A 24030-nucleotide genomic window follows, 5' to 3' on the forward strand; every position below is an offset into this window, starting at 1 on the left:
CAGCCAATTCTGGCTGGCCTGCTTAGTCAAGTGATTTGCGATACAAACCCTGGTGAAGTATTACCATGTCAATGATTATGAGTGAATATTGCAAGACAATAAATACACTTTTTTTGAATTTTTGCTTTTGAGGATGGAGAGAAAGACAGAAAGATGTGCACAACTGAGTAAAAACCCCGCTAATAGTTTTAAGGATTTTATTCTTTACCGTAGAAACACTGTACATAAATTACTTTCTCTGAGACTAATATCGATGTACGGATAAGTGGAATTTCTCAACCTTCAAAATAAAAAAAGAGATAAATCCATTAAACATTGTCAACTCGCCTCAACAGTTGTCTTTGAAAAAAAAAAAAAAACGATTGGTAGGATATGATTTTTACTCTCTGTAAAGTTTCCGTTCTTTCCTTTTTAAAATGATTAAAGATTACTTCACTCCAGAATTCCCTTGTACACACACACATACACACAAAGAAAACTCCTCTAAAAGAGTACAGAGACCCACAATCAATGAGAAAACGTCCACATCGATTTTGATCTATTACTGTTACTCGTTAAAGTCACTGATGGCAATGCGCTGTCCCTTTAAAGAGAAACGAGCAAAAATGAGGAGAGAAGCAACAATTAGTTACTACTCACAGCAACCCGGCCCCCCCCAAAAGCCATGACAACATGTTTCTATGGCAAGCGATACTACTACCTTTGACCGATAAAAGCACAAGGTCTATGCGTTACGAGGCTGAGTCGCGTTTTCGCAGAAGTGGACGACTCCCGGGCTGACGAGGGACCAGCTGTTTTTTTTTTTACAGGACCAGTGAGCCCACTTGGTCCAAAAGAAGAATATATCCACACAATATAATAAACAACCGTGGTCCCGGTGCTGGTCCCGCAGTCGCCCCAAATTCCTTTCCACGCTGCTGTCGAAGAGAGACTTGATTGTTTTGTTCATTGTTGTCTAGACCTGAAAAAATTGATAGACCTTGTAAAAGCACAGGGGGTTAAGGGGGAGTGGTTTCGTCATCAGAACTGACCAAACAGATTATAGACATCAGCATTTTTGTAAGAAAAAAAAAAAAAAAACTAAAAAAAAAAAAAAACGCAGAAAAAAAGTTCAGTTCTTGTTCAGTTCAGATCATTGTCCATTCCGGTGATGTTGCAGTAGTAGTAGTAATAGTAATAATAGTGGTATAGGTAAATAGTATGTAAACACTTTTTTTGTTTATTTTTAATATCCCCTTTTTTGTCTGAAGCAATTCCAGGGAGTTTATATATAAAACAAACAAACAAAAAAAATCCTAAAATCAAAGTCTTTATTCTTTTCCTTCGTACAAACTGCAGTCTTTTGTGTGTCTGTCTCTCTTGGAGAGAGTCCACAACAGTTCCACAACAGTTCCATTCAATGGTTTTAGCAGGGAAAAACAAAATACATCCATCCATACATGGCCCGTAGAGGTCTAAAACCGAGTGCGCTGGGACACATGAGGACCCGCAGAGATATGAAACCTGGAACAGAAAGTCTGTTTGGGATCCATAGGTATTTATTATGTCGAGTGGTCTGACAGTATAGGACCACGGAGATCTAAATCCTAGAGGGGCCATCTGGTCGGGACGGGTGTTCCGTTGGTCAGTTGGTTATTCAAGCAAGTCTCTACATCCCACTGTTTTACAGCTAGAGAGCACAAGACATAGCACTAAGCTAAGCCCCACCTACCAGAGAGAGGGGGAGGGGCATGCGTGCAGGTTCGAAGGCGGAGGGCGGGGACGTAAGAAAGAAAAGAAAAGGCGTGGGTCAAAGGGACTCTGAACTTCTTTGCAGGCTCACGTAGACCGTTTACAACCATCGGAACTGCAGTTTTTTAGAACGTTTAGAGTGCTCACCCTGGACGGTTGCGTTGAAATGATTGTTACGCCATCCATCAGTCTAGAAATCCACTTTGTCGTCCTTGGAATAAAACATAATCGCAAACATGGGCGGTCTCTACAGTGGCCGTTTTTAGAGTCTCAAGACAATCCAGTCTCCGACGACCGTTTTTGTGTTTGTTGTGTCAAAACCGAAACTTTTGGTAGCCTTCTTTAGAGTCTTTGACAGTCATCGTGGGGGGGCGGCGGCGGCGGCGGCGGCGGTTTTTCCTGTCGTCGATGCCGTGTTACCTCTTCCCTATCTCGCTCTGGCGTAGGAACTGGATGTTGTTGGCGCTGTCGGCGAGCTCGGGGTACTGCTCTATGGACAGCACGTAGTAGCCGTCGTAACCCAGACCTTCCCGCTACTCAGCAGCTGCCTCTTCTCGCCCTCCGTCCACAGGCGGAACCCTTCCTCGCCGTCCCGCACCCGCTGCTGCTCGCGGGCCCAGGCGCTCGACAGCGCCCTCTGCCTCGCCTGCTCCAGGATGCGCGCCTTCTCCTCGTCCAGCGTCATGCCGTAGCGCACGTGGAGGGCCAGCGCGCCGTGCTGCAGCTCCACGTCGGCGAAGCGCCGCGTGCGCCCGTTCACCACGGTCGTGGACTGGGACACCGTCACGTTGACGCCGTTCTCCAGCGACTTCCGGCCCGAGGTGAGCCGGAGCGCGCTGAGGTCGTTCTCGGGCAGGCTGGTCTTGATGAAGTAGTGCGTGTCGCGGCCCTCCACCGTGAAGTGCAGGTCCTCGAGGTGAAAGGCGTTGTTCAGGACCGCCGCGACTTTGATGCAGTCCTCGTTGGCGATGTTGAGGGCGTTGGTCACCACGCGGCCCTGGGTCACGGCGAGCATCACCCCCTTGCCGATGAGGGACCTGACGGTGGCGAACCAGAGCCAGGGTTTGGAACGGTCCAGCTGGCGCCGGCTGAGCTGGATCTCGGGCATGCGCTCAAACGACAGGAAGGCCCGAGACTGGCGAGTCACCTCCTGCTGGACACCCGAGATAGACTGGTGGAGGAGAGACGGAAGAGTTAGGTAACGCTTTCATGACGACATGATCTCACACAAATAACGTGAAATGAACACCGACTCTGAAACGCAGACTTACGTGCTGTGGACACGTTTTATGGGAAAATAACGTTTCTCCCCCACAAACTGAAATACGTTCTAAAGGTTGGTTAACGGTTAAGTTTAGGCAAGTAAAACAAGTTTGGTTAAGGTTAGGGTTAAGTTTAGGCAAGTAAAACAACTTGGTTAAGGTTAGGGTTAAGTTTAGGCAAGTAAAACAACTTGGTTAAGGTTTTAGTCAGACAACTAAAACAACTTGGTTAAGGTTATAGTTAGACAACTAAAACAACTTGGTTAAGGTTTGGGTTAAGGTTATAGTTAGACAACTAAAACAACTTGGTTAAGGTTTGGGTTAAGGTTATAGTTAGACAACTAAAATAACTTGGTTAAGGTTATAGTTAGACAACTAAAACAACTTGGTTAAGGTTTGGGTTAAGGTTATAGTTAGACAACTAAAACAACTTGGTTAAGGTTATAGTTAGACAACTAAAACAACTTGGTTAAGGTTATAGTTAGACAACTAAAATAACTTGGTTAAGGTTTGGGTTAAGGTTATAGTTAGACAACTAAAATAACTTGGTTAAGGTTATAGTCAGACAACTAAAACAACTTGGTTAAGGTTAGGGAAAGGGCTTGGTCATGGTTAAATAAGAAAAACGTTCGTGACTTGAAATGTGACTTGAAATGTCCTTTGTAAACACTGGGATTTGAACCCTGGTCACCGGCATCGAAGGCAAACCAAATACTTCCACCGTGCTACTTCAATGTGACACTACTTCCTGTTTATAGTCGTGTCTCCTTCATGTAACCGCTTAGTGCTGGGGATATGTCATTTTAACACTTTACGCTCTACCAACACATAATTTGCTGTTAACAAGTCGTGTTCATTTCACGTTTTTCTGTTGCCTCATAAGCACATTATAAGAACATTACATGATAATTATAATCAGAGCATCATATAATACACACAATTTTCTGATGTTTGCCTGATGATTATATTGTAAGAAAGGTTTGTTGATGAATTAGTGTGTCTGTTTTGACAGTCTAAGAAAAATCGAATGAGAGAAAAAAAGGGTTAGGGTAGGAGTAATCCATATATATATATATATATGTATGTATGTATGTATATATACTCTTTCCATGTAAGACCCACGTATGTACTGTATGTATGATTTGCTGACAATAAGGTCTTTCCTTCAAGCCACTACTGAGATCACGTCTCCAAACATGGGAAAAAATATATAAATGTTTCCCTTTTCTTTAGCCCACACATTGGAAATAATTGCCTCAGAAAAGATCACAATAGAATTATTTTTGATGTTTTAAAAAAAAACAAAAAAAACAACAACTTTTGAAAAACTCAACTGCTACGCCAACACAAATAATTGTATGTCTGAGCATGACTCTGCTGCAAGCTTTTTCTGTGTGTGTGTGTGTGTGTGTGTGTGGACTCGTCAGATCAAGAGCCCAGTAGCTTGTGAGTTTCCCGGTGAGACACTGGCTCTTCAAATAACACTGTTGGTCAGTTTAAATCTTCCTCAATTCCTTCCGTTTTTTTCTCTTATTTTTTCCCCAGTTTCTCTCTCTCTATCTCCCTCGTCGACTTTCTCCGTTTCTCTCTTGATTTTGCCGTTTCTGTATCCCAAACATATAATAATACCGTATAATATACCTCTAAATAATATACCTAACTGAAACAGTCCCTAGGAACAAGCAGACAATGAGGATTTAAGATGGGAAAGGCATGAATTATTGGTTTCTCCGGACAAGTCTTTATCGTTCTCTCTCCTCATTTCCCCTCTCATTATTCTCATTCCATTTCCTCCCCCTTTTTCTCTCTTTCCCTTCCGTTTCCTGATCTTCTTGTCTGTAGGAGGTTCTCTCCATCTTTCTAATTCCCCTCTCTCCTCTCTTTTTCTCTCACTTTTTCATTCACTTAAATTTCCCCTCATATTTCATCACCCTCTTTTCAGTTTATTTTTTTTTTTTATCTCTCGCTTTCCTGGAGTTCTCTTTCGCTCGATTTACGCTGTTCCCCCTCTCCGATTTCTTCTGCTTTTTTTGTTTTCTTCATTTCACTTTAAACTCTCCTCCCTCCCCTTGTCATTTTATCCTCTTTCTTGATTTCCTCTGCGTTTCTTTCTCTCTGCGTTGCTACTGTGTATGTGTGTTATGTCATCAGTGTACATGTGTGTGTGTTGATCACCTTCATAACAGCCCAAACAGTGAATGAGATTTTAGCTTTTATTTTTTTTATATTAAAATTATACTTACGCTATTTATAAAATATTTCTAAAATATAAATATAGACTTGTATTTATTGATTTTGAGATTTATTTATCTTTTTTTTTAATTGGTAACACTTTACAATAAGGGTCACTGAGTTAAGGGTTAGTTCTTGCTTAATTAACAGTTAACTAATGTGTAATTTACTAATGGTGTTCATGTTAACTAAGGTATTAATTTATACATTTAATAGTTTATAAAGATGACTATTAAATAATGTATAAATTAATACCTTAGTTAACATGAGCACCATTAGTAAATGATTACCAGACACATTAGTTAACTGTTAATTAAGGGTTAGTTAATGCTTATTAAGCATTAACTAACCCTTAACTTAGTGACCCTTATTGTAAAGTGTTACCTTTTAATTTGATCAATGTTTATCTATTTAAATTTTCATTAGTTGTATGGAGCTAAAAGATTTGTATTGTCCAATCCACTGAGACTGAATTAAAATTTAGCCCAATACTTCACCAATATGAACAAAAATTAATTATATTTTCAGAAAACCATTAATTTCTACTTGCTTCTTTGAAATACCTTGTCCTCATATAACTTACATCGGTTTGATACTACTTACTAAGATGTATACTGAATAATAATATATATAATAATATGCTAATATGTGGGTAAGTGGAGTTTAGGTGGGTTTGCCCTCCACTACGTCCCTGAACTGGGTTAAAGGGAATTAGTCCACATTCATCTTCACTTTGTGTATAAAATATTTTCAATCACCAAATAAGGGACAACAAATAAGTAATGAAAATTAAAGCAGAGAAAAGGTATATGGATATACAGCATGAGCTCTAGGATGCTCTTTAATGTAATTGTGGGTAACACTTTACAATAAGGGTACATTAATTATTAAGCATTAACTTACCCTTAATAAATGTACCCTTATTGTAAAGTGTTACCTAATTGTGATATTGAAATTCTAATAAAAAATGTTTTGATGTCATTAGTCAAATGAAAAGTTTTAGGGATACGCACAGGCAGGTCGTCCCACAGCTGGCTCTTCTTCATTTCCAGAGAGGGTTGTGTCAGGTCAAATTTAGGAATGGGGAAGCCGGGGATAGCATTGTGGAGGTGGAAGCCAAATGTCACCAGCCAGATATTCACATCTAGAGAGGAAGAGAACAGTGGATGCAGAAGAGAGGGAGGGAGGGAGGTAGAGAAAGGCAGTTGAATTGAAGTGTCTTTTTTTTTTTCAAACAAACTGCTGTTTTTGCTTGTGTAAACAATATCCTTCCTAGGTGTTTCGAACAGCAAATGTAAAAGCTTTTCATGAACTGGCTATAGGTTGCATCACTGTTGAATGGTAACAATCAGCAATCAGCAACAAAGAATAGCAAATTTACAATTACATGAAATTGTTGCCGATTTGACTGGTAGGTGGAAAATACGCTTTTTGGAGCCCACTGTAACTTGAAAAAAGTTTAGTAACTAAAGTCAGCTTTGTGATACTAGTCATTGTATCAAAAGCAAAAACAATACACTTCAGAAAGAAAAATATGTCTTCAATCCAACAAATTACCATGTGAATAAAGCATAGAACATTTTGATTAATGAGACCATAACTCCCATTATGGTCTCATTGCTGTTTCTGAGGCTTTTCCTTGGGGGAAACACTGAATACTTGTCATCTTTTGTCATTTTTTTTGCATGAAAATAGTCCAATTTAAACATATTGAATATCAGCACAAATATTGCTATTGGTATTAGCCTTCAAAAACCCATGTGGGTCTATTCGTAAATTTGTCTAGATATGATTCTGTTTAAATCTTACCTGTGACGTATTCTTTAACCTGGTGAATCTTACTGACGGGGTTGTTGTTTCTGAACATGTAGAGGTTGAAGGGCTGGGGGTCTTTACCAACCCGTGTCCATGTACCGATGTCAGGAGTGGTCCATCTTAATGACACATGCACACTCCAGTTAGACATGACCACAGCAACACTTTACTAACCTGCTGTTATATGGAATCAGTGGTGGAAGAAGTACTCTGATCCTTTACTTAAGTAAAACTATCAATACAGCAATGTAAAAATACTCCATTACAAGTAAAAGTCCTGGATGAAAAATCCTACTTAAGTAAAAGTACATAACGTAATGTAGTGGAGTAGAAAGTACAATATTTCCCTCTGAAATGTAGTGGAGTGGAAGTATAAAGTAGCATCAAATGGAAATACTCAAGTAAAGTACAAGTATCTCAAAATTGTACTTAAGTACTTGAGTAAATGTACTTAGTTACTTTCCACCACTGCATGGAATGGATGTCTGATGCACAGATACTTGGTTGGGAAATAGGAGCTGCTTAGGCAACAAGACAAATTTTCAAGAACTCTCTTTTCTTCTAGTATCTCTTCAACTCTCATGCCTTATTATTATGACTGACAAATGAGCGGCTTAATGAATAAATGAATGTCTAAATGAATAAATAAGTGAATGCATGCCTACCTCCCAGCAGGAATGTCGTAGTCTCTGTCTCCAAAATGTAGTAGTCGTGTCAGGGGGTCGTACAGGCCGCCGTGGAAACCAATTACCAGCACGAAGTCTGGGTTTGAATCAAAATACACCTCGCCATATGCCGTGTACTGCACCTACACACACACACACACACAGAGTTCAGGTTGAGTTAAAATACGCCACGCCATGAATTGTCTACAGTTTAGGGTGTCAGCCTTTCCCAAATATGGATTTCCAGATCTAAGGGATCTTTCTCTATGGGGAAAATGAATGGGATTTAAACATAATCGTCATAATCTGCCATTTAAAGAATTTGAACCAATATATAGAAACACACTCATGCTCACTCTCCCTTAGCCACAAATACAGTGCACACACACACACACACACACACACGCACACACTTACCTGTTTAAGTAACAGTCCATTGCTGCTGAAGACAGCCAGTGGGGTCCCAGTATTATCACATGCAATGTAAAACTCCTCTCCACTACTGATCTCCATAGCGAACAAATGGCCCTGTATAACAATAAACATAATTGTACACATTATGAATATAATGATTATTATGGTGATTTGTATGGTATTATTGCAAGTAGAACTATTCTCCATTGCTGAGTTCTATAACAAGATGGCCTTATGTTACTATTATGGGTTTTATTGTTGTTGTTGGAGTACTCTGCTTCACTGATATTTTAAGCAAATGCATAACTCTATGAATCACAACACATCAAGCTTATATTTGGCTGGTCTCCCTGTTGTTACCGTAGTTTGTTGCAGGTACAAGCATTTAAAAGAGACAATAGACACGAAGTGAGGCGCGACAGAGAAGAGCATCCCATCCCCACTAACTGAGACGCTGTAGATTTATTTGCCCAAATGAAATTCTGGTGCCGGTATGGTCACTGGTGGGAGATCTCCACAACAGAACTGTCTCCCACACAGCAGTGAGTAGCGCTCCGTCCAGAGAAAGCTGGACTCACCCAACGTTAGATCTTTTGCCTCTTTCAGTCCCTCGGGTGTCCTTTGATATAAAGCATCACATACCAGCTGGGTTGCAAAACATTAGACACGTTACAGGATGTCTAGATACTGAAGTCCTTAAAATCAAACGGTTGGCTCTTGCTGCCATTTGGAGCAGCCACAGTGGTGTGTCCAGGCCAAATTTTTGCCAAAGTCTGCACTTCCCCCATGACTACAATTCCGCTATGACTCATGCTTTCCCCAAGCATTTGGAGAGAAAATAATTCTACATGACTGTATATTATAGTCATGCAAGGTAAATTTATTAGCATTAGTAGTGCCTGATTAGCTGGAGATTTTGGAGAAAATATGAGTTAGAAAAAACACATTTTTGACCAAATCACTCAATGATTGTATCCCTTAGCACTGATATCAGCGTTCGCTCTAGAATGATTTTTTTCTGGTGTACTGACCTGCAGATCGTAGTAAAACGATGTGATCTCGGAGCTGGAGTGGTTGTAGACGTGGGTGATTCTGGTGGGGTAGTTCAGGTCAGCGTAGAAGAACTGGAGGTGCTGGCCCAGACTGTTTCTAGACGCTACTCGGCGACCCAAGCCATCATAACGGTACTGAATGGTCCAACTGGCCGCTTTACTGTAGACGCGTATTAGAAGACCTGAAGGTAGAAAGATACACAGTAAGAACTAAGATGAGAAGAATGATGTCCCATTGACTTCCATGAAATATCAGCTACCAGCAGTTTCAATACAACACAAAAAACAGTCTAACCAGTTCTGCAACATGCTAATCTGTATCACAATCGAAACCGTCTGTACAACAATCTGCAGTTGAGGTAAATAAAGTCCTGGGCCAATATTAGAAATACGGTAATAATTTCTTCCATGCCACATTACCAACTTGTTTCACATTAGGCAATGCACACACTTTTAATCATTTTAGTTGATTATCACAACACCACATGGCCAATCAGCACGATATTTGTCCAGTTCCCATTAGGGCTGCCCTTCTACCACTGGACCAAGTTTTGGAAAAATTGGCAGTGTGGTTATGTCTAAACAGGAAATGAGCTCTCCAGTGCCCCCCCATGTTGTTTGATTGGGCAAATAGAGTTTGATGGTGTTACGTGAATCCATGCCCCCCTGTGGCCAGTGGGTGTGAAAAGATAATCGGTTCTCCCTTGCCACATGACCAAACTTTCCACAAAGTCTCATGCAAATCCGTTCAGAACTTTTGGAATTATCCTGCTAACAGACAGACAAACATACAGACAGAACGGGACGAAAGCATAACCCCTGTCCAACTGACCGGTTCTGAAATAACTGAAACCAGTCTTAAGAGCATAGAAACCAGTCTCACCACGTACCACAATAAAAACAGATCAGAAACCAGTCTAACCTAATGTACCACCCGAGCGAACATTTTATTTGGAGTACAAACATATGACACTAGCTATATGTACTATTTCTGAACAAAAAGTGTTAATTCCCACCTTTGGAGTTGTATTCAAATATCTCGGCCCCTCTCTGTCTTAGGAAGCCATCTTCATCCAGCCTGTACTGGACATCTCCGAGACGAGTTATCCTGTCTCTCAGGTCGTAGCGTAGAGGGGTTAACCGAGCGCTGTTCCCAGGGTTCAACAAGTGCAGGTTCCCATTCAGGTCGTAGTTATACCTGGAATGACAACACCAACAACGATTATGGTAGCGTTAGCATGTGGAATAATAATCTTGCCTGGTGTCTTGCGCTGGGCGAGTAAACTAGATCCTACCTCCACATCATCTTCTCGTTGAGGTAGACGGTCTGCAGCTGTCCATCGACATCGTACTCGTAGCCGTATTTGGTTGTGTTGGCGAACGGTCCGATCTTGATCTCGCGCTTGGTGACTCGGCCCATGTTGTCGTACTGGATGGTGATCCAGTACATCAGAGATCTGAAGATCTCATACTGGATCTCCTTAATACGGCCGTGCTGGTCAAAGTGCTTGGTGTAGGTCATCACTGCTGTGGAGATGATCTGAGGTGGAGAAGGGAAGAGCTCAGTTGCGCTGAATTGTGAACAGTTGAGTTTAATAATTACTACATGTACCCCTGGAGTGATCTTTACCTCTGCTGACCTAAGATCAAATTCCACCAAAACCTTCTCTCTTGTGTCTCCCTTAGGCTGGGGACACACTACGCAACTGAACAGACCGTTTGGATTTGGGGAACACACACTTGACGAACAGTTGGATTTGGGGAACACACACTTAACAACGGGTTGGATTTGGGGAATACACACTTGATGAAGAGTTGGATTTGGGGAACACACACTTAACAACCGGTTGGATTTGTGGAACACACACTTGACGACCGGTTGGATTTGTGGAACACACACTTGACGAACAGTTGGATTTGGGGAACACACACTTAATGATCGGTTGGATTTGGGGAACACACACTTAGCGACATGGAGGTGGAACGTTTTCTTTCCAGACTTTGTGTATTTTTTTCTCACGCTCATCGGCTATTTGCTGGTGTCTGTCTCTGATTTGAGTGGTTGGATCTGATCTGGTGTCTAGATTCGAGTTGTAAATATCACAAAAAATGCACAAGGGGTGATGAGAGCAGACTATGATAGTCTGAGCTTTGTGTAAGATTTTTCCTTACATACGCATAAGTGATGGGAGTCGGTTGACGCCAAGGATCTTGCTATTTTCACACTACTGTTGGATGTTTTTCACACAAGTTTTCAAACCAGGCGACTACAGAGAAGTGCGGACTGACTGGATAAAAGATGTGTATTACAGAGACATTGTTCTATTCACTTAATTGACAAAAAATAGACAGCAGCATAAATTCAAGATAGATTATAATGCATGGTGATAGCTTGCACGGTGCGTTCCTTTAACATGAAAATGCCTGATTAATATCGAACTACCTCACCCCTAACTTTCTAGACTGCTCCACCTTCTACCATTTATGGAGACCAATCAGCAATGTGTGACATTTTCCTGTATTAAATATTAAATTAATCCATCATCCAATGTAGAGCTGCAACGATTAATCGATTAGTTGTCAACTATTAAATTAATCGCCAACTATTTTGATAATCGATTAATCGGTTTGAGTAATTCCAGCTTCTTAAATGTGAATATTTTCTGGTTTCTTTCCTCCTCTATGACAGTAAACTGAATATCTTTGGGTTGTGGACAAAACAAGACATTTGAGGACGTCATCTTGGGCTTTGGGAAACACTGATCCACATTTTTCACCATTTTCTGACATTTTATAGACCAAACAACAAATCGATTAATCGAGAAAATAATCGACAGATTAATCGACAATGAAAATAATCGTTAGTTGCGGCCCTAATCCAATGCAAAATGAAGTAGAATGCAGCCTGTCCTGTCTTACCTGATTTATATCATAATAGATGACTCCAAACTTCCCGAACTGCTCCACCTTGCCCGATATATCGTCAAACTGATAGAGGTCGATCGGCAGCGGCGTCTCGTTGATCACGGCCTGCATGCTCGTGACCCGGAAGCTGTTGTCGTAGGTGTAGTCGAAGCGCGCGTTCACCATCCCGTCCTCACTGAAGCGGAAGATCTGCCGGTCGACCAGCGGGCCGATCTGCCGGTACCGGATGGAGCAGATGAAGCCCTCGCTCTGCAGGTTGACGGTCTTCAGGACGCCGGCCGTCTCGTCGTAGGTGAAGCTGACCCGCGTCGAGTCGTACAGGATCTCCGCCAGCTTGTTCTGATGATGAGGCGAACAATGGAATCAATGTTTACAGTGTGTCTTGTAGGACTGCTAATTCAATTATTGACAATAACAATTAACGATGGCTAGATTGATAGATGGACTTACTCTGTCGATAGCCGATACTTTGTGTTCAATTTGTATTTGACCGTTTGTTTTCATGGCAAAAAAATACCCAAGATTCCAAATATGCAGTGTTTCCCCCAGAATTGTATTCTTGTTAGGATAGAAAAGCCTTTGAGCTCTGAGGTAGTCTACTGTGTCTTCTTTAAAGTGAGACAAAATAAACAGGAAATTTAATTTTTTATTTTTTGATAAATAATATGGATACTTTCCTATGTATATTGGACTGAATATGTATGTCTATGTAAGGTGAACTTGTATATAACCCATGTTTGGTTTTGATATATTTGTGTTATTTACGTTGGTTATTTTCAGTATTGTTATTATTGTTTCAATTTGTTTTGATTTATTTTTATACATATTTTCAAGTTGAATTGTGCGGATATATAAAACGCTACAAAAATTGAACCCCTTGTAAAGGAAACTGCCAACCTATGTTGAAATATTTGTGATGTAAAAGGGGATGTGAGAAATAACCAAATAAAAAAATGAGTTTAAAAAAAAAAAGAAAAGCCTTTGAAACAGCATTTAGACCATCATGACACTAAAACTCTCCATTGAATCCTAGGATATTACAACTATACTATAAAACACACTCATGTATACTTGTGTGGAATCTGATCAAAATGTCTCATTAGAATCAGTTCAGGGTAAGTTCTACAATAAATTATGTAATCAAACATGTAGCTGTTAGGGAAAACATCTGCAAACCAATATATCAGTCTTAACCATAAAATAAATAAAGATAGACAGATTTATTTTGGATGCGTTAAAAATCAGTAAAATGATAATGATACCTGTCTCCGGTACTTATACAGGATACGGCGGCCAGTACCCAGATGGGCTACTCTCAGGAGCTTGAGGGAGGGAGAGAGAGAGAGAGAGAGATGGTTGAGATGTAAGACCTTTAGAAGTAAGACCTTTAATTTGAACATGGGCACAATGCACTTACTTTAATAAAAAGGCCAATATGGGCCCCATATATCAGCAAAACAATATATCCCGTCTGACACAAATTCTACAGCATCCATGTTGCATCCCTTCTTGTAAGTATTAGGTTTTATCATCCAGGGATACCGGCAACCACAATTTCAGCGTCTCACTACACACACACACACACACACACACAAACCTGTCCGTCTTCAGAGTAGTCCACGGTGACGGAGGCGTTGCTCTCAGGGGGGCTGTAGATGTTCCGGTAGTATCCTATGGATCTGACGGTCTGCATGGTGTGCCGAGCCACGCTGGGCATGGTGACCGCAGACAAGCGGTCCCCCGAGTCGTAGTCAAAGATGTACTGCCGCTGGCTGTGCAGTAGCAAAACCATGGACTGGCAGAGAGAGGAGAGAAGAAGAAGAAGAGAGGGAAAAATGAGTAATACGCCATTGTAACAGCATTATAGAAACAGACAGAGTGGGGGAGAGAGATGTGGGCTGTAGACAGCACTAGGGTTCCACAGCTATGGGTTCTCTGCTATAAAGATAATACTAATAAAAACATATTGACTGGCTGTGATCAAGGAGGAACCTCCATCATATCAGAGGTGGATCACACTGACCGGACCATATATAATTGAGATAGTAAGATAAGATATTTAATAAAAGGTCAATATCGGCAAAACAATATATCTCACTAACACTAGTACAACTGTCTCACACTATTGCAGACAGATATCACATATCACTTTACCATAGGGCTGGGTGATAATTCAATATTATCGTTTATTGTCTTTCAGTGGAATTGTGATGATATGAAGATATTTTAATATCGTGACACATTTCTGCTGTCTTAATTGATGATGACAAGCAAATTTTACTTAAAAACTTAAAAAATAAAATGAGGTATGGTAGGAATATTATTTGAATATTTCAGTTTTGTTTGACATCACACCTAACATTACCATTTCGGTTCAATGAGATTAACATTAATTAATTTGTTTATTTAACGTGATTTTGCATACATGAACCATATCGTGATATATATTGATATCGAGAAAAATCCTTATGATTACTGTGTTATTGATTTCAACCATATCGCCCCGCCCTACTTTACCACATAAGTAGATTTATTGTAGAATTCTGATATTTGTGAATTATTGTTGTGTGTCTACTTTGGCAATGTAAGACATGCCCTTTGATGCCAACACAGTTCTTTCGATTGAGCTGAATAGAGAAACAAAGAGAGAGACAAAGGGATAAATGAGGAGAAAACAGTACAATTAATTTTCATCAGCAGCGTTTGAACCGGTTAATGAAGCACAGAGCAGGTATTAACATCCACCAGCCTCTTTCAATTAGGTTCCCCTCGACCTCTCACACAGAACTAATGGCCCAGGAGCCCAGCTGCACATATCCAAGGTCTTGGATATATCTATTTTGCAGCCTTGAACAAAGTTGCTGCTAGAGCCTTAGAGATTTTAAGCTCAAACTCTGTTCAGCCACTGCAGTAACAGGTAGCTGGGCTGTGTAATGGAAACCGTATTTTTGCATTGTGTTACGTTGAAACACATTGAAATGTGTCTATTAACTGCGTCGATAAGAGAATATGTGATAGAGTGGACAATGTAACGGCCCTCATTCGCATATTCAAGCGATTTATGAATGGATTTGTTCATAATTATATCCTTCGTATTCACGTTTACGCATGAAAATTGGGTTTGATCAAAGTTTTTGTAAATGAACTGTTTGTATTTCCAAACGAAAAGCTGTGCAAACTCCACCGTTAATCTTTTTTCGTAAAGTATTTCATCGGTCCAGTGAACGCGCTTCCCATTTATGAGTGATTGGGATTTATCAAAATATGCATGTGAATATGCATGAAAACAGGTACTTCCGAATGTTTGAGGAATGCGGTATACATTTTTAGTATTGTTTTATGTGGAAATGTGCACACGAGCCAAAATCACACATTTACCCAAATTAAATCCTGGTGTCAGTATGGCCACTGGTGTGAAATCTTCACCACCGGAAGTGACAAATCAAAACTAAGGAGTAAAATGTCTCAGCTTTGGTATAAAGCATCACAGACCAGTCGGGTTGGTAAACCTGAGCATGCCATGTGCAGTTTACTGACGTCATCTTTAAGGATTTCTGGAATTTTGAAGTTCAGTTTTCAAACAGTTACTTCTTGTTGTCATTTGGAGCCACCAATGTGTGAAGTTGCTTAGTGCAGCTTTGACTTACCAGAAGTTTACCAGAAGTTTACTAGAAGTAATGACATAATGGGAGCACAACGGGAAATGGAGAGAAACCCAGAGAAAGTCAACTTTTGTACCATTTCTCATCGAAGAAGTGAGAATACTTCCACCCAGAGAAAGTCAACTTTCGGACCATTTCTCATCGAAGTAGTGGGAATACTTCCACCCAGAGAAAGTCAACTTTCGGACCATTTCTCATCAAAGTAGTGAGAATACTTCCACCCAGAGAAAGTCAACTTTTGTACCATTTCTCATCGAAGAAGTGAGAATACTTCCACCCAGAGAAAGTCAACTTTCGGACCATTTCTCATCGAAGTAGTGGGAATACTTCCACCCAGAGAAAGTCAACTTTTGGACTATTTCTCATAGAAGAAGTGAGAATACTTCCACCCAGAGAAAGTCAACTTTTGTACCATTTCTCATCAAAGTACTAGGAATACTTCCACCCAGATAAAGTCAACTTTTGTACCATTTCTCATCAAAGAAGTGGGAATACTTCCACCCAGAGAAAGACAACTTTTGTACCATAGGCTCACTCAGTGCTTGAGCATAAGAACTGAGAGGAAGACAACTAATTGTGCGGGATATGAATCGTGTATGGGGGATGTATAGCTATGGATAATTCATTTTTGAATAGTAATGTTATTACTGGAATTGAAAAAGTAATTAATTACAATACTCCTAAAACGGGGGGAAATATATCACTGTACCACTTACCCAACATTGCTTATGCCATCCACCATAAATTACAGTATGTTGCATATATATATATATATATATATATATATGCAGTTATGTTGTTATCTGTATCTGTGTGTGCTACTATGCATAATGGATACTGCTTTTTGACACTCTGTTTCCCCAAGAGACTCCCAGTAAGTGTGTTTTCAACAAGGAGAAAAAGTGACAGATGGAGGGAGGAAGTGAATAAAAAAACAAGTGCAAGAGAAGGCGAGAATGTGCATGGAGTGACACATGGAGTAATAGAGTGTGACTCACTTATTCACTGGGGGGGGGAATCGTCTCTCTTCTTCTTTCTATTTGTCTCTTCCTTTCTCTCACTATTCTCTCTATCTCTGTTCCTCTTCTCTACCTTCTCTTCTCCCACTCCCCTCAGCTTCCTCACTCTCTGCTTCCTCTCTCTCCTCCTCCGCTTGGCCTTTCTCCAACCCTTTCTCCCTTTCTCGGTCTCTCCTGTTTTATTCATTATTGACTAGAGTCTAGCTTGCATTTTTTTCCCCCAAACTGTCACTCAGAAAAGATAAACAAGAAGGGAAAAAAAATACACCCCCAGAGTTGTGGGCTTTTCTGTCAGGCTTTTCCGTCCTCATCATTTTTTCTCGAACTTTTCCTTCCACGAGACAGAGACCCTCAACAATGTGGAATTTCTAGAAAAAACGCTACTACTACTAAAAGTACAACTCTTGAAAAAACCTAACTTCTGGGAAAGAGCAAGAAAAAAAAAGTATAAAATAGATTAAGATGTGTAGCTAAATGAATCTACTAGATTTGTTTAGCTATGCTATTAAAGGAATAGTTCACCCAAAAATGAAAATTCTGTCATCATCTACTCACCCTCATGCCAAATGAAACACAGGTGAAATTTGTTAGTCCATATAACACACAGGGAGGCTGCCAGCACAACTTGGTAGCAGCCTTCTCCAAAACAACTGAAGTCAATGGGGACCTGTTCTTTAGAATAGTCCCTTGGAACTATAACTTTAATCTACATTCTGTGAAATGTGGGTAAAAAGGGGCCTTAATAATCTGACTTTTATTGACCTCTATCAGCAACCAGTAGGAATTACATAAAGTCACGTTTTCACAACAGAGACAAGTAAGATAGCTAATTATAGCAGGAATCCAACAGAAACATCTGGAGAAGTGTTAATATTTCCATGCATAATACTGGAATAATAATACTGCTTTGTCATTTGCTTTTTTTGGCTTGAGAACAAGGCTTTCGTAGCTGAAATGTCTTGTTGGTTGGTCCTAGCATTGTCCTCCATCCGTTGAGCAGATAAAAAATGATCACCAGTTATTTTTCAGACAACCAAGAAGCAGTCTGCTGTGTGACAGTAATACTTTTAAAAGCTGTCTATACGAATTTTGTGGTATACGTTGTTATGACATGTCTATATTGTGAGGATAACCAATCAGAAACTACCATACACCACCATATATGTTTACTTACTAGCTAGCTAGCTCTTGTGCACATGGACTGATGAAAGCATGTAGCTGAAACGTTTGCTCCCTAGTTCTTTTGTGCATATAACATCAGGGTATCCAATTCCGGACAGCATATGACCAAAAAAATCACAATCATATACCAATATATTTCATCCTGTACTGTTTTCGCTGAAGTTTCTCATAAATTAACAATCCTCCATCTGTCTTTTTTTAAAGTTTAATATCGCTTTTACCTAAACTTGTAATTGATTTTCTTCCAGTCCCTGCAAATGGATGATAGCGCACCTATTTTTGAGATTCAAAATTCGTATCCAATTCCGGACACTTACTTTCATCCGTGTCGGTGTATTCATATACTCGATATTAACCCTTTATTAACCCTTCCTGTACCTTCACAATGTTACAGATACTTGTAAGAAGTGCAGACTATTTACTCAAAGCTCTAATTTTTCTATTTATCAGCCAATACAGATTCTCTACATGAAGTAACTGTCGCCCAAAGTGGGATTTAAGGCTTCCCGCTTCTTGTTTGTGACTAAGTTCGTAACTTAGTGTTTTATATGCTTAAATGTGTATAGATATTTATGAAATTTGATACCTAGCTTCTGAAATGTGTATGAATTTACGTCACTTAGCTTTCGGTTGGGAACTCCGTGTAAAAATGCTGGCAAACACCAGTCTTTAACAGCCTGGAAAGTAGAGATGATGGTATGTTCATTGATGGGTTTTATATTTCATATTTTTAAATGTATCTCTCTTGTTTTTGGAAATGTTGAATGTGAACTCCCATACAAACTTTTGGTGCACTTCCTAGAAATAATGCTGAGATGCTTCATAACTATGGGCCCTTCTTTCTTTCTTTCTTTCTTTTCTAACTCTCCCTCTGTTTCCACCTGCTTTCCTCTGATACAGCTGTCTCCCTTTCTCTCTCTCTATATCTAACTCTCTCTCTCCACAAACAAGGCCCACCGCTGTGTTATCTCTCTCTCTCTCTCTCTCTCGCTCTCTCTCTCTCTCAAACACGGTTTAGCTAAGCCCCCGCAACTCCCCTGGGTCTTGTTTCCACAGCAATACCTCTGTCTTTACACACTCCCTTAAGCCACTCTCCATCTCTCTCCCTCTCTCTTAGTTTCTCACCCCATTCCCCTCCTACCATTCTTCCCTCTGTCCGTCCACAAACAAGGCCCATCGCTGCTATTTATTTGTCAGTCTCTGTCTGTCTGCCCCTCTCTTGGCAGGCTAACAAACACACACAGAAAAAAAAAAAAAAAATGTCTGATGTATCCCTCCTCTCTCCTCCTTGTCCTTCTCCTCCTCTAGCTCTTGTGCTGCAGGGAATCTCCTCCTTTGTCCTCCTTAAGAGACCGAGGGAGTCGTTTCTTTACGTCATTCCTTTTTAAGTATCGTGTCTCTTCCCCTCTCTCCTTTCCTCTTGTCTCCTCTCATCTTCCCTCCTCCTCCTCCTCGTTAAGAAACGAAATGAGTTGTTTTGTAAACTCTCCCTTCTCTCTCTCTCCTCCTCTTTCCTCCTTTCCTCGTCTCACTCGACCCTCCTTTAGTTTCCTCGTCTCCTTTCCTCCTCTCCTCTTGCTGTTTTGACTATTGTATACCCCTTCTCCTCCTTTCCTTCACTCTCCTCGTCCCCACTTCCGTCTTAGGAGACTAAGGGAGTTGTGCGTTTGAGTCTATTCCTTTTTAACTATTCTATATCTCCTCTCCTCCTCTCCTCTCCTCTCCTCTCCTCTCCTCAGAGGAACTTGCTGTTTGTAAGTGTGGTCTTTGTAACTCCTTGTTTCTCTCGCTAACTTTGTGATGCTCTGGGGTTTTTACACCGGGGACGATGCTTCAATTACTGTTGCTTTCCGTGTTTGACCAGAGTTTAGCGCAGACACAATAACCTTGCTCTGTGTGTGTGTGTGAGAGAAACAGAGACGATGTGTGTGTGTTCCTGAGTGTGTGTGTGTGTGTGTGTGTGCATCTGTCGAGTGAACGCTTGTGACAACGCACTCGTCTCTGCAGAACGACAGCATTTCTAAGACAGCATCGTGTGTGTGTTCGAAATGTGTGTGTGTGTGTGTGTGTGTGTGTGTGTGTGTCATTGCACCATCCCCTACCTTATCCAGGTAAGTGTAGCTCCAGGTCTTTCCATCGGCGAAGACTCTGGAAACAATTCTCCCCTGGCTGTCGTACTCCCACTTCTCTGTGGTCGGACCCCTCTGTAGGCCTGTCACCTGCCCCGTACTACACACACACACACACACACACACACACAGATATTAGTCTCTGTGGAAGACATCTGGCCAAAGACAAAACACAAAGGCATTAACAACATGTGGCACTGCGTTGCTAAATGTATGTGTGTGTGTTTGTGTGAACTTCTCATGGCTGTTCCAATGGGGAAAATCATTATTTTGTGTGAATTTTCCTTAATTTTTCCTAAATCAGAAAGTGGGGGCGCAAAACAGAATAGCGTCCCATCCGTACTGCTTCAGACGCTGTATAGACCTCGTAAGTCGAATGGCGTCAGCCTTGCCCACGGTTCCATAGCGATTTCTCTGTACGTTCAATGCAGAATTCTAAAAGTCGGTCCATTTTTAGCTACATATACACAGTACTGTGCAAAAGTCTTAGGCATATGTCAAAGAAATCCATAAAGCGAAGATGCTTTCAAAACTAATGAAATGAAAAGTTTCTGAATATCAAAAATTTACAATAAACAGCAGTCTACTGACACACTAATGCAGAAAACAAATAAACATCTAAGACGTCTAAGAAATTAATATAAAAAACCTAAGGTGCCTACTTTTGTCCGTTGATTTCTGCAACCGTTTTCTAGTCCAAGCAGTATTTTTGCTAGCAACAATCTAAACACTTCAGCGCATATAACCTGCGTCACCCCCTGGCAGCGGGCTTCTACTCTGAGTCAGCACGTTGCTTAGCAACCCTCACCGCTCCCACGCGTTTTTTTAAGATGTTCCAAGTTTTTACCTTTTTTTTTATAATCAGTTATTTTGGGAGGCAAAGGATCAGCGTTGTTGTCGAGCCTCCTGTCAGCACCTTTCTGCAGGAAAGCTAATGATCCTAAAATAATCAAACAATTAAATGACTCTTCTCTATTTCATATACTAATGGTGTTATTCTAAGTTCACTCTGATGATTAGTTTTATCCACAGTATAAAATTTGGAAATCAAAGATATGTGATCGATTTAGCAAACGTGGCGAGAGAGACAGAGAGAGTAGAGAGAGAGGGAGAATTATATTATATGCGCTGAAGTGTTTAGCTTGTTGCTAGCAAAAATACTACTTGGACTAGAACACGGTTACAGAAATCAATGGACCCAGTGCCATTAGAAACATAAATATACGTAGCTAAAAATGGACCTTTTAAAATTCTGCATAACGTAGACTATGACAGAGACGATTCTGTGAAACCCCATTCATTTTCCTTACGGAGAAATCGCTATGGAACCGGAAGTCTGACTTATAAGGTCTATTTGCCCAAATGAAATTCTGGTGTCAGTATGGTCAATGGTGGGAATTGTTCTCCACATCGAAAGTGATGAATCCAACCTGACGAGTGAGATCCAAAAGTGTCTCCTAAACACTCCAGAGAAAGAGTATGCTTTGGTGTAAGGTATCACAGACTGGTTTATTGATGTCACCCTACAGATTTCTATTGAAGTCAAATCCCCTGGTTACCTCTCATTGCCATTTCCAGCTGCTAACGTACAAAGGTGCCTAGTAGTGCTGATTTAAAAATAAGATTCCACATGGTTTCTTCCTGTTTATTTCCACTGTTCTTGGTTGCTTCTTATGCCTTGTATGGAGAATTGTTGTGTCCTCCATCTTTAATGGGCGTACTTGATTTACGTTGACTAGAACGAGCCAAACTCACCTTCAAAGCTCAGAACCTTCTTGGGAAAACAATGACATACATCATAGTCTGGTGCTAAAATGTCTACCGTTACTCTGCTCTCTCCTGAATGAATAAAAGTCTTTGCTTCTTTGTTGTATTTATGCATCGGTTCGGTTACATTTCACGAGACAAAAATGTGAACTACAATATATCAGCAGAGACTACATGGGATCAGTCATTTCCTTCATTGGTCAGAAATGGTGCAGGAGAGGAGAGTAAAATTCACCCTCAAATATCTCAGCTTTTATATTGGCCTTCCATGATTTTTCCTAGACCCTATGTCAGTACAAACCAGTAATGTTAGATTTTCCTATTCCCTTCACTTTTTGGCCTTCTCTTAGACCCCCAAAACCCATTGGCCTTCCAGGTGTTAACCCATAATGCACAGTGCTTCCTGTAGTTGGGTGAAGCTCTAGGCTTGGTTTGGAGATGTAGTGAGAAACCTCCCTCTCAACAAGTTCTCAGCAGAGGTTTGATTCTCTGCCCGAACCCCAGACCCCCAGGGTAGGAATTTCCCCTCCTTTCCTTGGGCCCGGGCCAGGCTGGTCTCGTGGTCAGATATAACATCTTTTTTTTTTTTTTTTTAATAATTGGGGTGGGGAGTAAGCTATTTGGTGTGATAATCAGAATGTTATATGTAGGCCCCGAATATATATATATATATCTATAAATATATATATATAGGCATGTGCAAAGGCTGTCCTATTGCTGTGTTCTCATATGGACAAACCAACCCAACTAAGAGGAAACCACTACAGGCTTTAAAATAACTGTCTTGAACCAACTAGGTGGGGGAAACACCCTAAAATACTGAAACCCCAGGTAAAAAAGAGCTCACCTAGAATATGTCAAGTTAACGGACAGTAGCTTGCTGCTGGGAACCCACAGCGTAGGATGGCCTTGGGTGTCGTAAATAATCTTCAGCAGGAACTTCCTGTGGTCATCGTAAATCTTCTCTGTTCGCAGCGAACGATCGTAATCCACGGACAACAGGTTCCTACCGTTCACCTGGAGGGGGTAGAGACAAGGAAATAACCAATAAATAAGCAACATCATGAAGAGAGAAAGAAACTCCTGTGATCCATACATCTTCGGTCCGTTGGAACATTAAACGCTTGAGAATTCCAAGGGATTCTATCAATATTGTACAGTTCTTTCTGGATTCTTTATGTTACTGCAAAGGTTTCCGACTTTAGGAGAAACATGTTCATTTTGATATGTGTTGATTGAACAGATCTTATGCTTAAACAAGCTATACAAATACATTTATATCAACAGACAGAGGCCTGATTATATGGACACAAATCCCGGCCCAGGCGGTTCTCTCATACATTTGTCTCTTATCTCTTTTTAAGTATCTGTCCAAAATAAAATCAAATAAGAATACTTCATGTTAAAGGATTAACCACTCTGCTTCATAAACAAACAACCAAAAACCCCAGTCATTACATTCTTGTTAATAACTGGCTGGTCCATTACAACATTTGATCCTCGGCCAGTGAAATCAAACAAACTTCTGATCCGAGGCGCATAAAACACTGTAGCCTCTCAGAGCCAGGTAGCCGCTATTTATTGCTTTCTAAATGACGTGCTGTTTGTTCAAACCCCCATTTTGCGAAGACAGATAGCCCAGGTCCAGGGCTAAATTCACCTAGAGGATCCTTGAAGCAAGGGGAATCACTGCGAATTAGCCAATCAATATTCGACAGACTTGTTTCATTAAAGAGAGAGACTTGCTGGAAAACATTCAAAAGTCATTTTTCTCATGGTTTTTTTTTTTCAGCTGCTCATTCATTTGAAAATTAGCACCAGTTGAATGCAATGAGGTGAAGTGAAAGCGGGTGGAGAAAGAGCATGTTGGGACAGTGGCCAAATGGAAAAAAAGAGCATTGGGATAGTAGCCAGCTGAAAAAAAACAAGAGCATTGGGATGACAGCCAATAGCCATGCAGTCTCTGCCATCTCATGTCAGGGGAAGCCAATCATTTTGCAGATTGGCAGTGCCCCTCATAATTTTCATGCTGATCCAATCAAACTGTGACCTTGGCTTCCATGTATTCCACATCATTAAATAAACAGGTCGAAGAGGACTCTCTCTGATACTCCTTTCCTTGGTGCAAAAGAAGGATCGGAAACTGATTTTCCTCACCGCCCAGTATGTAGAGTT

General features: G+C 40.6%; 1 protein-coding gene across 1 annotated transcript in view; it reads right to left on the reverse strand.

The window, feature by feature from the left end:
* Positions 1–229: 229 nt before the first annotated feature.
* LOC139638157 (teneurin-3-like) overlaps positions 230–24030 on the reverse strand; it is a gene marked incomplete at its 5' end in the record, with an annotated part of 29324 nt that continues 5523 nt past the window's right edge. The window contains 14 exon segments of the mRNA XM_071512195.1: positions 230–2257; positions 2260–2902; positions 6239–6369; positions 7035–7159; positions 7706–7848; positions 8123–8233; positions 9151–9353; positions 10188–10369; positions 10467–10711; positions 12091–12435; positions 13359–13418; positions 13694–13891; positions 20062–20188; positions 22703–22872. Coding sequence (XP_071368296.1) covers positions 2148–2257; positions 2260–2902; positions 6239–6369; positions 7035–7159; positions 7706–7848; positions 8123–8233; positions 9151–9353; positions 10188–10369; positions 10467–10711; positions 12091–12435; positions 13359–13418; positions 13694–13891; positions 20062–20188; positions 22703–22872 — 2793 coding nt within the window.

The sequence above is a fragment of the Centroberyx affinis genome, unplaced genomic scaffold (genome assembly GCF_046629955.1).
Source record: "Centroberyx affinis isolate AG114_WGS23_722 - 3 ecotype Tasmania unplaced genomic scaffold, CSIRO-AGI_Caff_v1 ptg006151l_1, whole genome shotgun sequence".
Lineage (NCBI taxonomy): Eukaryota > Metazoa > Chordata > Actinopteri > Beryciformes > Berycidae > Centroberyx > Centroberyx affinis.